At 35.3% G+C, this 15,252-nt stretch overlaps 1 protein-coding gene across 1 annotated transcript in view; it reads left to right on the top strand.

The window, feature by feature from the left end:
• LOC150076295 (fat-like cadherin-related tumor suppressor homolog) overlaps positions 1 to 15,252 on the top strand; it is a 780,225-nt gene that overhangs the window by 575,951 nt on the left and 189,022 nt on the right. Inside the window, exons 21-22 of the mRNA XM_090387312.1 lie at positions 3,467 to 3,706; positions 9,350 to 9,736. Of these exons, the coding sequence (XP_090243438.1) occupies positions 3,467 to 3,706; positions 9,350 to 9,736 (627 nt within the window). The remainder of the gene's footprint in view (positions 1 to 3,466; positions 3,707 to 9,349; positions 9,737 to 15,252) is intronic.

Genomic DNA, 15,252 nt, shown 5'->3' on the forward strand with positions numbered 1-15,252 from the left:
ATACTATGTAAGCTTGCTTTCTTGCATCGTGTTCCCTAATGTTAACACTGTATTTAGTCCAGGCCAATTGTATTTAGCACTATCTCGGGTGATTATTCCAATATGTTAAGATAAGCTTACCAGAAGGGAACAAGAATGCAAAAATGCTTTCAAAAAAGTATTGTGGAGATTGTACTACATTTTAAGAAGTTCAGTCACAACATGAGTGTCATGGTACATTTTTACACTTCCACATCGACTTTTCCCAGAAAATTGAGGAAGTAATAGTAATAGTAATCATGGCATGTGATGCAAGAAAGCAAGCAAGCATATCATATGAGTTTCTGTAGCATCAACCAAAAAAAAAAAAAAAAAAAAAAAAAAAGTTTCTCCAGTTCCTCCTTAAATTTATTTAACCTATGAACTTCCACAAACGCAGATGGAAGAATTAACCACCCACTGGCTAAGGGCAAATTTTCACACATCTAATCTACATCTCTCTTTCCTCAATTTGAATTTAATGCCCTCTTAGGTTCGTAATCTGAACAAGTGGAAGAATCCCATCAGAATTCATCATGATCAACCCATTCAAGCCCTTATACACCTCAATCAGATCAGCTCATAGGTGCCTAGTTTCCAGCTGCTACAATTTGCAGAACTTAAGCCTCCCTTGGTAAGAGAGATCCCTTCATTCCCCTCACCAATCTTGTTGCCCTTCTCTGTGCATGCTCAAGAAAATCTGCATCCTTCCTAAAATGAGGCCTCCAGACCTGTATGCCGTACTGAAGGCATGGCCTGACCATTGCCTTATACAGAGGGACAATCACCTCCTTTTCCCTGCTAGAAAAATTCCTGTATATCATTCACAAAACCTCACGACTTCCTCTTATAGCCTGTCTGTATTGTTCAGAAAACTTCATATCTGACTGCACAATTACTCCCAAGTCTTTTTCATTTTCTACCACCATAAGTATAGTACCACACTGTTGGTACGTTCCCCTGGGGTTACTTCTACCCATATGCAGTACTTTGCATTTGTCAAAGTTAAACTTCAGTTGCCACTTCTCAGCCCATCTTCCGAAATTTTCTAGATCCTGTTGAAGTAGCACACTGCCATTACTGTCATTAACAACCCTGCCAACCTTTGTATCATCTGCAAACTTTGACACAAAGCCTGATACACCTTCATCAATATCATTGATAAATATACAAAACAACAGTGGACCCACCACCGAACCCTGTGGGACTCCGCTAATAACATTAGTCCACGAACAGCAATGCCCATTAATTACCACTCTCTGTCTTCTCCCACTCAACCATCCTTTTATTTTATCCATTCTTGCAACTTATTATGATCCTGCAATGCATCTTTAACCAGTGACTCCATTATTTTACCCAGAACAGAAGTTTAACTAACTGGTCTGTAATTACTTGTGTTGCCATTCGATCCCCCTTTGTGAATACATTTGCACATCTCCAGTCCATGGGGGATCTCCCCTGAGTCCATGGATGCTCTCATAATTATGGCTAAGAGTTTGCTTAGTTTCTTTGCTACCTCCTTTCATATAACTGGATAGATCACATGCACCCCAGGTGCTTTTCTTATGTTCAACTTCAACAATTTCTCCTCGACTTTGCTCTCAGTTATTACAAAATCATTAAGCACCCTTCTACAGTTTGATAACCTTCTGGCATTTTCAATCCTTAATAACTCCTCATGAGTGAATGTAGATGAAAAATACTCATTCAGTTTGTTTGCTATCTGAGCAGGATCACCAACAGTCGAACCAATCTGATTCATCTCCTTCCTTTTAAAGTTTATATAAGTAAAGAAATCCTTGCTGTTTTTCTTAGCATCCTTTGCCACAGATTTCTCGTAATCTGCCCTCGCCTGCCTAACCTCCTTTGTGACTTGATTACGGACTAGCTTATATCTGTAATAGGCTTCTTTGTCACCTGATAATTTATATGCATCCCATGCATTTTTCTTCACTGCCACGAGTCTCGTTAGTTCATTTGACAACCATTTAGGCCTAAACCTTGAACAATATTCCTTATTAGGTATGAAACATTTAGTAGTTTCCCCTATTAATTCCTTGAATGCTTCCCACTTAGAATTTGCTGTTGGTAACATCATCAGTTGATCCCACCGTATAGAATTTAAAAACTGTCTGAGACGGCTGTAGTCACCTTTACGGAAGCAAAAACCCTTTCCTTTACCCCTGTTGGTAATTATATCTTTAAGTGTAAGTGAAGAACAGAGTAAGAGGTTTCACTAGGACATTAAAGACATGGAGATGAGGTACCTCCCCTCAGCTCCATGAGGGGGAGGTACCTCATGAGGTGGTCAGTTTTTAAAATGAAAGGCGAGTTTTTATTCAACATTTTACTATTCTTCCCTTTTTAGTAGTATTTTTAAGATGTATTTGAAAATTGCAAAATTTTCGCAATGGGTATTGCTAGTCTAGTCTTGATTGCATCTGTTTCCTGGCTTTCAAATACACTGGACATTTTGGATCTCTAACTGAATGATTTGCAAGTCGAGACTTGCAAATCGGTCATGGGGGTGACGCTGGTGCAACGCCCTGTTCACGTAGCATACAATGAGCCAATCAGAGTGCAGCTAGCAAACAACAAGCCAAGGAAAGAAAGCAAGGTTGCTGTCTTCCTACCCAGTAATTTTTTATATAAAAACGTAGAAATGGCAGTTTTCTGGTTACATGTTATTAAATTAATCAAGAAATGGCTCAAAATGCAGGGATTTACTCACAGATACCAGGTAACTAATGTTAAATTCAAACAATCACTTAAACCAATGATATATGCAAAAATCGTGATTTTCATGCAACTTCTTTGTCTAGTCAATGGACAGTTGTCATGACTAGCATTCAGACAAAGGATAGTAACTAAAATATACATAATCTTACCCTGTATCCAAATGAGTGCAGCAAAACTCACAACAAAATGGCCAAAATCAGCAGTGATGCAGTAGCTAGTCAAAAACACACATCTGCACACCTCGACATCCATGCAACACTATCGTCACACCGGGCTGAGTCCCGTCGATGATGGGAGGAATTTTTAAGGGACTTTATCACAACATGGCTGAATTATTCAGACTCGGGCAAGAATAGTATTGTTTTTTCTCCCAGAAACTGGGGTTTTTCATCCAGCAACAGAAAATCAACTACATTAAATTACTGAATGTGTTGTTCTGATTTTTACAACCCTCTAATAGCTGCTGCTGCTATAATGACTCATTTACAAACTGTGTTTACTTGACAAAAAATGTTTCTTTTGGTACCATCTATCACCTGTTCAAGTTTGTCGGTAGAGTTTCTCTGCACCCTGTATATATATATATATATATATATATATGCACACACATTAGTATTACTGAAGTAACATATAGGAAACTATTATTGACTTCAAAATATCAAAATTTTATATGTAATATATTGTGAAACTTGTAATCGCATCTTTATAGGATTTTTAAAGACCGCTAAAGGAATGGATAGAGAATACCAGTCTCGCTATCTTCTCACAGTCCATGTAAAAGATCTAGGTCAATCAGAATGGGAATGCACAAGTCTCATTGAAGTTCTTCTTAGTGATGTCAATGATAATGCACCTAATTTTACAGAAGAAATATATTTTGTTGCAGTACCTGAAGATTCTGAAGTTGGTACCCTTGTTATCAAAGTCCATGCAACTGATAAAGATTTGGGTGAGTAAGTAAATTTTTTTTTCTCCCAGAAACTAGACCTAGAGCATTGTGTTTTGTATTTTATTTTCCTATCAATAAATGAGCAATAAACTACCAGAAAGAACAGTATTGGACTGTTAAATTAAAACATGAATCATTAGTAATGCTGGGCCATTGATTTTTCAAGTGATAATAGCATGACAGTTGATAACCCACGTTTTTATATGCTACAAATGTTTAAGTGCAGAACTTTCATTGAACTGTAATAGTAAGTACAAGGGGGATCATTTAATCTACACACTGGTGCAAGATTTTATGTTTACTGTGCAAACTTTCCATAATTTCTACTAGAGGTACTCTCCCTGATCGCTACTGAGCAGACTCTGTGTGTACATGCCAGTACTTGTTGAGCTAGTGTTCTGTGAAGAGAATTTTTTAGCTACATGTCACCGACAATCGTTTTGAAGCAAGTATCATATCGGAATATAGAATGAACAGCGATATGTGATTAGTTATTGTATCAGACAGGGCTTAAATGCATCAGAAACAGTTAAAAGAGATGAAGTGTGTGGTAATGAATGTCTTGGTATGAGTAGGATGGCCATATTTACATCGCACAAGTGATTTAGTAAAGGCCATGAATCTGTTGTAGATGACCCAATACCGGTCAGCCTTCCTCCTCAACTCCAGAGCATATGGCAAAAGCCCAGGCAATCTTGGATGAAGATTTCCTGGCGAATTACCCTTTGTGAATTGCCGTTAGAATGTTGTCCATTTCATACAGTGGTGCTCACAATATTGTGAAAGAGTACCTGAAAATGTCTCGAATCTATGTCTGCTGAATTTCACACAATTGACTCCAGAACAAAAACAGCAAAGAATAGACTTGTGCATAGAAATGATTGATCGTTTTGAAACACAGGGCCAAAACTTCTTAAATGAAATAGGGACAAAACAACAGTCGAGTGAGTGGAAGCATTCTAATTCATCAAGACTTAAGGAATTTCTAACTTCTCGTTTGGCTGAGAAACAAGTGGTTTTTGTGTTTTTTGACACATTTTTTTGGCTCGTGGAACTGGTTATTTCACAAGGAACAAGTAATTCTGTGAAAATGTGTGAAGTTCAAAGGAGAGTATTTCAAGAAGGAAAAATTCATAGAAGATTCAGGATAAAAATTAAGATAACATCTTGCACCAATCCGCAAATTAAATGATCACCCCTTGTAATTGGTTCTGTGTACCAAGTTATGATGCACGTGCAGATTGGACAGATTAAATTCCATTTTTACCATATTTTACATGATAAAATAGTTTAACTTGTCATACTCTTTTAAAAGTTCATAAAACACTGCCAGAAAATAATTTTATAAGAACTAACAGTGCAAGCATTTCAAAAAAATGACCTTACAGACTTTACTCCTAAAATTCAGGTTAATTCAAAATGATCTTCCCAATTTTAAAATTTTATTGTGATTATTGTTAGACAAAAAAAGCTTCAAAAATGATTTTTGAGACTACTGAAGTTCAGCTACATAACCCCCCCCCCCTCCTCTCTCTCAAGTCTAAGCAACCAGTCTCTGAGATGGGAGGCGCCTCCGTAGCCAGGTGGGAAGGAGCAGCACACACTTCTTGATTAGACCATGGTTCGAGCCCGTCACCACCAAATACGGAGGATGTGGAAAGGTCATGGAATGACCACCGCCCGGAGCAATATGGCCTTAGTTGCTAATGCTCCTAAAAAAACCAAATAACAACAATAACAACTCTGAGATGGTGTCTCAACTTGAGAAAGTTTTTAATATACTCAAATTTCACCTACAGTCACTGCGATTAATTACCCATGGCTGATTCCTCATCTTATCCTCTAAAATACATTGAAAAAATATAACATTCTTAAATGGGGAACTCTCTGATTTCTAGAATTGGAATGGAGAATCCATTCCTTCTCTCTCCCCAATTAAACCCCCCCTTCAATTTAAAGTTATATTTGTCAAATGAGACATTCCAACACTTTAGATGTAAATGCTTTAAAAGAAAGTTTACACAAGTTTACTAAAAATGATTCGGAACAATATATTCCATAACGTATTATGATTATTTTGATATCAGCAGAATCACAAATGAAATGTATATTAAACTTGCCTATTAGTTTGAAAAATACTTTTTCAGTTTCTTGAATTTTAATTTATCTTATTTATTGACTCATAATGAAATTTAGAAGTCGGAGGACCTTTTTTTAATTATTCTGTATTTAATGCAAGTACAGCAGATTCTCGATTTACCAGAGCACCTCAAGACTTAAAATAAAAAAAAAGAAATCAACCAAAAATCATAAAATTCAAGTAATAACTAGAATAGGTATAAAGAGATGTTTTTGCAAGTCGGAAATAAGCGACAAGAAGCGGCATTATAAGTCGTCATTGGGAGATTAATGTACCTATTATATTGCCTATTGCAACCTCGCTGTCTTCACACCAATTGCTCAAAAAAAAAAAAAAAAAAAACAACAAATGTTTAGTTTGTTTTAGTGCGTCATGTCGATTGTTGTGTTCCGTTGCACCACAAAAAGAAATTTTGTTTCATTATTTATGTCAGGGATGTCAATTTTTTTTATAGTAAATATTTTATTTTATTTTTTTTGTTTAGAAATCACAAAAATGATGGGTAAATGCAAAAGAGTGTCACTTTCAGTTAAACAAAAACTTTAAATGATTCAAAAGTTTGAAAACAGTGCATCCATTATCTTTATAATGTCAGTGATCAAATCATACTCAACATTGTAAAAAAGGGAAGCTATTAGATTTAAAATCGACATCGCAAAAAATAAAGGCAAGCATCGTATCGGACATGTGCATAGTACGTGGTAAGTTTTTTTTCATTTTTTATCTATCGCCATATTTTTTACGTCAGTTGCTGAACATTTTTTCAATACAATAAATCCCCGACTTACGCAACTACGGATTTAAGTAAATTTTTTTTAATTCAATTTTTTTTTTTAGGATTGTAAAATTTAAAACAAAAAAAATAATATTAATAAGCAATCAATAACGACGATCATGGCAAGCACAAATTACACAAGTGAGATACAGAGTAACAAGCAAAAAATAGGAAAGAAGAGAAGATTCTTACAATTTATTTATGGGGATTTTTTTTATATGACTGAAGATTTCAGTGAAGGGGACACACATTTCACCGTAATAACGTGTAAAAACCCACAGAATTCCAGCTACCAGTATTTTTGCAAATGCAATTAGATCGAGTTTACTACTCGTTTATAATTAGATGCACGAACAGAAAAGCCCAGTGATATGGAAAGTGCAAATTGTCTTATTGATAGTGACCTCCAGAAATGTGCTTTAGCAAAATGTGAGCTTGCGCAGGGTGATAATAGTGAGTTTTCCACCTTAACCCTGTGAAGTTCTTTACAGAAAATTTCATCTTGACAGTTATCATGGTGCAGAATAAGTGACAGCGGTACTAGTAAATCTACTAAGACAAGGAAAGCGATCGATTTGGATCAGAAAATTAAACTAATAGAATGTATGAAAATGGTCAAAGATTAACAAGTATCGCGCTGAATTCAGATTTGTCGATAATAATATATTATTATTATTATTATTAGCTATATGTTGCAAGGAAGCCTGTGGCTTATGCTGCACCAGCCAAAAAAAATTCCCCGAGTTACCCTGAGAGAGAGAGAGAGAGAGAGAGAGAGAGAGAGAGAGAGAGAGAGAGAGAGAGAGAGAGAGAGAGAGAGAGAGAGAGATAAGTAGAAGGAAATCACCAAGAAAGAGAAGAATAATGATATCCAGCTCAGGACCCTGGGTGTGCCAAGCCCATACTCACCAGATGTGAGCCCCTGGGGTTATGTGAGCCCCTGGGGTTTTTAGCAATATGTTTTTAGGCCATTCCCAAGTTATGTAAAACTTAAAGTAAGAAGTTACGTCTTGCATTACTCTTACGAATGTCGAGGACTTCTGTATTTTTGGATTAACCGGGAAATCAATTATCCGGGATTTGTTTTTTACCATCTACCCAGAAAATCGAGAGTCTACTGTATTTATAAATACAAATAACACCACATTCACATAAATATAAAAATTCACCTCCTGTAAAATTGTGTTTAGCTATAGGATATTAGTTATGCACTTGTAACTAAAAGGGTTTTTTTTTTTTTTTTTATTATTATTTATTTTTATTTAGTAATGAATAAGAAAATATTGGTTATTTCTATTTGGGGCCTGAAAAAAAAATGCAAAATTCTTAACTTTTGTATTGCAAACAAATTGTTATATTTTTTTAATGTAAAATAAAAATAGTTCATTAAAACTATGTCAACTTATATTGTAACAATATTATTGACCCTCTAATGCACTTTTATATTTTCTAAAAAATTTTGTGGAACCAAACTACATGCAAAAAAAAAAAAAAGTGTATTGACTTTTTTTAGATATCTAAATGTAATTCAAAATGAGAGAAATTTTGGAAAATCATGTATGAACAGCATTAAATAGTTTAAAAGTAGATTAATTATTTGTACCATCCATTTGCAGTCTTAAAAAAAAATTAACTATATTTTAGTTAACAAATTTGTACAAAATAAATAGATCAAAATTATATTTTACAAAACTGTCTTTATGAAGTCTCTAACATTTCATAATTTTACAAAGTTTGAAAGCTAACTGTTATTTTTCTGAATTTATTCACTATTCCCAACCAGATAAAATATTACTATTATTTTATTTTAAATAAAAAGTTTACTTTTGCAATATATACATATATTAAATATTCTGCTGCTAGTGCCATTCATTATTATTTATTACTGTTATTCCTATATTAATTAGACTGTTAATTCTCTATTTAATGGCCATATCTAAATATTATATTTAGATACTAATTTGTGAAAAATGGTAAATCCTTGTAATCTTTACTGTAAGTATTGAACGTGTCTTAATGGAATGGATTTAAATTAATAATTTAGAATTAAAGAAATCCCCTAAAGAAAAATACACTTAACTTTTTGTTTGTTAAATCAAAAAACATTGGGAACTGAAATCAGTTTTATAGGTATCATCATTTGCCAATGCAATGAAAGAAATGAAGAGGAAAGGAGAAAACAGGCAAACTTATAAATATGAGAGGTTAAAGCAGGAGTGCAGTAGGACACGCTCCTTGAGTAGACCGTGGTTTAAACCCCTGACTGCTAAATGCGGTTGATCTGCCAACCCGCACTGGACCAGCGTGGCAGATTATGGTCCATTTCCCTCAACATGAATTGCTGAGGAGGCTTCCATCCTGCAGCGGGTTGATAATAGCTGCAGTTTACCATATTTATAAGTTCACCTGTTTTTTCCACCTTCCTTCTTTTCTCATTTCTTTTGATTGCATTGGCATATGATAGTTCCTCAAACTTTTATGTCACTTTACAATGTACTTTATTTAATTAACCAAAAGTTGGGTGGCTTTTTCTTTAATGTTTTTATTTTTTTTATTCTAAATTTTTAATTTATTATTTTAAAGCATTTTCATTCAGTTCCACTCATCTGTGTATTGATGATTTGATAAAGGTAAACTGCTGTAAAACCATAAGGGGTTTACTATTTTTCAAAATTGTTTAACTCATCAGTATTTGAGGTTTTTGACCATTATTGGGTTTTTAATTTAGGTCCTAATCGAAAAATCAGTTATACTTTTGTTGATTCTGCATTGGGGCATTTCAAAATAGATGAGACTACTGGAATCATACGACTTAACAAAGCAGTAGATAGAGAAGAGCAGGCCATGTACAACCTCACAGTTCAAGCAAGTGATCATGGCACTCCTCAACTATCATCTCTGGCAACAGTACTTGTAGTGATACAAGATATCAATGACAATCCCCCAGAATTTGCAACAAAATTTTATTTTAATGTAGTACCAGAAGTTGCAGCTCTAGGCACTGAAGTTTTACGTGTTTTAGCCAGGAGTAAAGATACCGGAATTAATGCAGAAATTACTTATTCTCTTGCTGAAGGAAACGAACAGGGATCATTCACTATCCATCCTATGTCAGGTAAAGATGATAATAATTAACTATACCAGTAATTTTTTCTCTAATAAACATTTCGTTTAAAGATATATTCCTTTGTTGAGGACATGATTTGGTTTTGTTACTTGGATGAATGACAAGTGGCAAAACCAAATCATGTTGTAGGTTGAAGCAGTTCTTAAAAGAATCTTATGGCTGTGATTAGCTGATCTCAGCTAATCACAGCTATAAGGGTTCCCCTGAGTTATGCCCGTTTATCAGCCTGTGAGCATAGTTATACAGACGTAATACACACAGAGCAATATGGCCTTAGATTTTAATGTACTATTTAAGTAATCATAAGATTAAGCTAAAAGTAAGTAATAATAATGGAAATATGCATTTTGTTTAAATAATTTATTGCCATTTTTTAAAAAATTATATGAGATGGGCTTTTTGCCAATACATATTTAATAATAAAACTGTTGTAACCTTCTTAAAGTTACAACCCATTATGGAATGACTTACCGTTTCATGATAATGTTAATATTATATTTGCCAAGGCATTCAGCATTATGAATGTCTCGAAGTATGTGTGATAATGACTGGAAGAAGATTATGTACTTATTAAATTCCCAATTGTATTCCCCTCGACGTGGGCACCTGTAAGTGGTGAGGGGACCTCAGTGATGCAGCTGGTACTCCAGATTAGCATCACTGGAATCCAGTACCCACAGCCTAGGTTCCAGGCTATCATCATAGGAATGTGGCATGTTTGCCGTGTGCTGCACAACCTGTGGAAACTCGGAAAGGGGGATCCTGGTGTTTGAGGGGGCCCAGCTTCAACACACCACTTTGCCCTCCCCTGCTTTGACAAGGTGGATGGTCCTGGATGGCCCATCTAGGATCAGTCAGCTAGTGAGTTCACCTGCAAGGGTCAACCATGTCAATGCCATGCCCCTATCTTCATGGTCCAAGGGACACGATTCAGGCTGGCGGCGGTGCAGGTATTGTGTCTGGGTAGCCCTGGCATTCCACTCGTGAGCACATTTATTGCTTGCCGGGTAGTGTGCATCCCTTTGGGCTCCATGGTGGGTGGGGAACCCGGACACTGAACCATGGAGCCCAAAGGGATGCACACTACCCGGCAAGCAATAAATGTGCTCACGAGTGGAATACCCAGTCCCCAACCTAGTCCCTATCTGAAAAAACAGAAAATGCTAATGCAGCTAAGAGACTTCGAACTGAAGTACCATCAGGGCCTATCCCAAGATTTCTAATTATTCATTCCAACACAGAGAAACCTATTGAGAAAATGTCGCCCTTTTTTTAAACAGAAGGGTTAAAGGGGTTAGCAAGTTCCCCTAAATCAGTTAAGAGGCTTCATTCTTGGAGACCTTAATTTAAATAAAAAATGGCAGGCACTCTGAGCAGCTACTCTGAGCAACATCAATCAGAGGAATGCCAATTACTATGACATGACATAGAACACTCAATTCATCTAGGGCAGGGGTGGCCAACTTAATTTGTGATGTGATCTACTTTTTTGTTCTTCAAAATGTGTCACGATCTACCATCTCAAGAATTTCATTGCACATGGTTAAAAAAAAGTTAATCAACACATATTGAAAATTGTTATTTATAAATTTTTAAATTAGATACAATTCAGAATTCTTATTTTAAATTAACATAATTTTAATTTATGTGAAGTTTGTGAATTCATGTAATCTGCAAGCTTTCAAAATCGGGGATGTACTGTGATAAGGCCAACTGTAAAGAATCTTCTGTATGCAAGTCCATAAGAGTAGAGCAATTCTTCGTCTTTGTTTGTTTCAAATATAAGAAGGCTGATTCTCATAGATATGGGGAACCAAAGCAAGAATTTCAGAAGTTGACAGCATTTTTTTTACATTTGGGTACTTTTCTCGGCAAACATATTTCCAAAAGTCTTTTTCTGATGGTCTGGCTTTTAGGAAGATATCATTTTCAAGTAATATTTTCTCCATGTGAAAAATCTCAGCGTTTTTTTTTTTTTTCTGAAATTTGTTTTGTATCTAAGTCGACATTAAATGGATAAGAAATATATTGAACAATGTCTTCAATTGTTTTAAAATCATTGAATCTGGTTTCAAAATCGTCTACAACTTTCTCAATTTCAGAAACATATTTCTCACTATTAAATTCAAAAACTAGATATCACATCTGTTGAATATGGGCTTGGCACACCCAGGGTCCTGAGCTGGATATCATCATTCTTCTGTTTCTTGGAGATTTCCTTCTCTCTCTCTCTCTCTCTCTCACAGGGTAAATTTTTTTTTTTTTTTTTTTGGCTGGTGCAGTATAAGCCTAAGGCTTCCTTGCACCATACGGCTAATAATAATAATAATAAATATTTCTGCAAATGATCTTGCATATTTGTAAAATGATCGAATTTTTTTCTTTGAGATCCTTAGCCATTGCCAAAAACTGATATTTATATGCAGAAATACTACCTAATCATGTCACCCATATTTTTATTTTTAAATTGTAATTCCAAATTCAGATCACTTAATTTATTGGTAAAATCTGCCAAAAAAGCCAGATCGTACAACCACTCCGTATATTGTAGTTGCTGATAATTATCTCCCCTTTGATTAACAATTTTTTTAATTTCATTCAGTAAATTTCGAAATCTCTGCAGAAACTAACTCCAACTTGCCCACCTCACATCTGTGTGTAATATCAGATCTGATTCATTTTCATCGAGTTGCATTTTTAGCATTAGCATTAGTAGAGGCATTTGATGCAAGAAAGCAAACTTATGCAGCATCAGCCAAAAAAAAAAAATAAATAAATAAAAAATTAAAGTCTCCTTTGAAGAGGTTGTCTTCTGATGAAAGTTATGCCCATAACACTTTTAGTATTTATTCTTTTGCTGGCTAACACTTGTTGGTGGATGATAACTCAAAAAATCTGGGAATTCATCATCCTTTTGGAACAATACAATGAATCCGTTAAGATGCCCCGATATTGCTTTAGTTCTATCTGTAGTTATTGATACGTAATAGCAACAGATAGAGCTAATAGTGTCAATAGATAGAACAATAGTATCAATAACAACAATAGTATCAATAATTGATATGTAATAACGCTTAAATAGTGGTAATTTAATTTTTTCAGAAAAATTTTTGAACGATTTAAAAATATCAAGACCTCTAGTTCTTTCTTCTAGTTCATTTTCTCTAGTGGCAGAATCATTGAAAACAATACAAATAAAAACGAGCAACTGAGTTGTATACACTGAGTTGTATACACTGACATCTGTAGATTCATCCAGTTGTGACTTGATTACAGACTAGCTTGTATCTACCATAGGCTTCTGTGTCACCTCACAATTTATGTGCATCCCATGCATTTTTCTTCTCTGCCACAAGTATCATTAGTTCATCTTACATCCATTTGGGCCTAAATCTAGAACAGTATTTCTTAGTTGGAATAAAGAGCCTAGTAGTCTCCAAAATTACTTCCTTGAATTCCTTCCTTCCATTTAGAATTTGCTGTTGGTAACATCATCATTTGGTCCCACTCTATAAGACAAAAAATCTCTGAGACCACTGTAGTCACCTTGATGAAAGCAAAAACCCTTCCCTTTACCCCTGATGGTAGTTACATCTTTAAGTAAATCCCACATCAGTACACTGTGATCACTGCCATCTAGTGGTTCCTTTTTCTGTAAATTCTTAATGCATGAATAATCACTTAATAATCAGTACAAGAGTGTTACTCCCTATTATTGTCTTTCTAACATGCTACTAAAGTGCTACTCACTTGCTAGTGTGCAAGTGACCAACCACAAGTTCCAGTCTATATCTGTGAGGTTAAAATCCCCAATTATAAGACTCTGATTTACTGGCCCCTCTATTTCTCAGTATAATTGTTCATTGTACTTGTCAGAGTCATTAGGTCTATAACAAACTCCTACCCTCATTTTTGCTTTCCCAGTGCCTATGTCACACCAAACTGACTCAACATTGCACTATCCATCTATGTCAACTGGATGCACTTCCTTAGATTTTTTGTTTCTTAAGTAACAGCATAACCCCTCCTCCCTTTCTATTCTGTCTATCCTTTCTGTACACATTGTACCCCCAAAATTCCAATTCTGCATCCATTATATATGTGAGTGATTTTGTGTGTGCAGCCTTCAGCCAACCTGTGGTATGAAATTGACAAATGCAAAGTGCTGTATATATATATGGGTAAAAGTAACCCCAGAGGAATGTACCAATTGTGTGGTACTACTCTTAGGGTGGTAGAAAATGAAAAGGACTTGGGAGTAATTGTGCAGTCAAATATGAAGTTTTCTGAAATGCAGACAGGCTGGAAGAGCAGGTCTTGGGGTTTTGTCAATGACATACAGGAATTTTGCTAGTAGGGAAAAGGAGGCGATTAAAAGAAGGGAGGCTTAAGTTCTGCAAATTTCTTACCAAGGGAGGCTTAAGTTCTGCAAATTTCTTACCAAGGGAGGCTTAAGTTCTGCAAATTTCTTACCAAGGGAGGCTTAAGGTCTGCAAATTTCAGCAATTGGAGACTAGGCACCTGCGAGGTGATCTGGTTTAGGTGTATAAGGCCTTGAATGGGTTGAGCACACAGAATTCTAATGGGATTCTTCCACTTTCTCAGATTACAAAACTAATGGGCATAAATTCAAATTGAGGAAAGACAGTTGTAGCATAGTTGTGCAGAAATTTGCCTTTAGCCAGCGAGTGGTTAATTGCTTGAACAAATTTCCATCTGTCGTTATGGAAGTTGATAGCTTAAATAAATTCAAGGAGGAACTGAACAAACATTTAGAGGGAATGGTTGTGTGAATTTTTTTTTTTTTTTAATTTATTATTATTATTATTATTATTATTATTGTTTTTTGGATAATGCTACATAATCTCCTATGCTTGCTTTCTTGCATCACATGCCTCTATTGCTATTACTATATGGCTACAGGGACATTTTGAGCATCTCCTGTCTAGAGTCTGTGTCAAAACAACCAAAACATTTCTTAAATTAATGGAATTCTCATTACAGTACACCTTTAACACGTTTACTGCCTCTTGATGCAAATGTGCAGTGTTGGATTTTTAATTAACTTGGAGGGAAATCACCCTACTTTTTAGAACTATTGTGTTCCAAATTTACAGGAAAAAAAGGATATTTTTGTATTTAGCATTAGTATTAATAGTGGCAAATGATGCAAGAAAGCGAGCTTACGGATCATCAACAAAAAAAAAAAAAAAAAAACAATTATCAAGCAACCTTCACCAGAGGCTAATTAATTTATCATAGTTAGAAGATAGCCCAAATAAAGTCTCTGCCCTTTCAAATCTAGATTGACTGTCCTGTGGTTTTCAATCCTAGGTCAAAAAGGTCATCAGAAAAGCCAGCATAAAAAGTGTTAAACTAAAATCCCTGCAAGCCCACCCCCACATGGATATCTGTTTTGTGCTACATTAGGAAAACTACTATAACAGCCATAAGATTGCCAACCATTCCTTTGGTATTCAGGTCCGAGAGCTGTTAAGAGAATC

The sequence above is a fragment of the Mastigoproctus giganteus genome, chromosome 13 (assembly GCF_048544385.1).
Source record: "Mastigoproctus giganteus isolate SK-2022 chromosome 13, ASM4854438v1, whole genome shotgun sequence".
NCBI classification, from domain to species: domain Eukaryota; kingdom Metazoa; phylum Arthropoda; class Arachnida; order Uropygi; family Thelyphonidae; genus Mastigoproctus; species Mastigoproctus giganteus.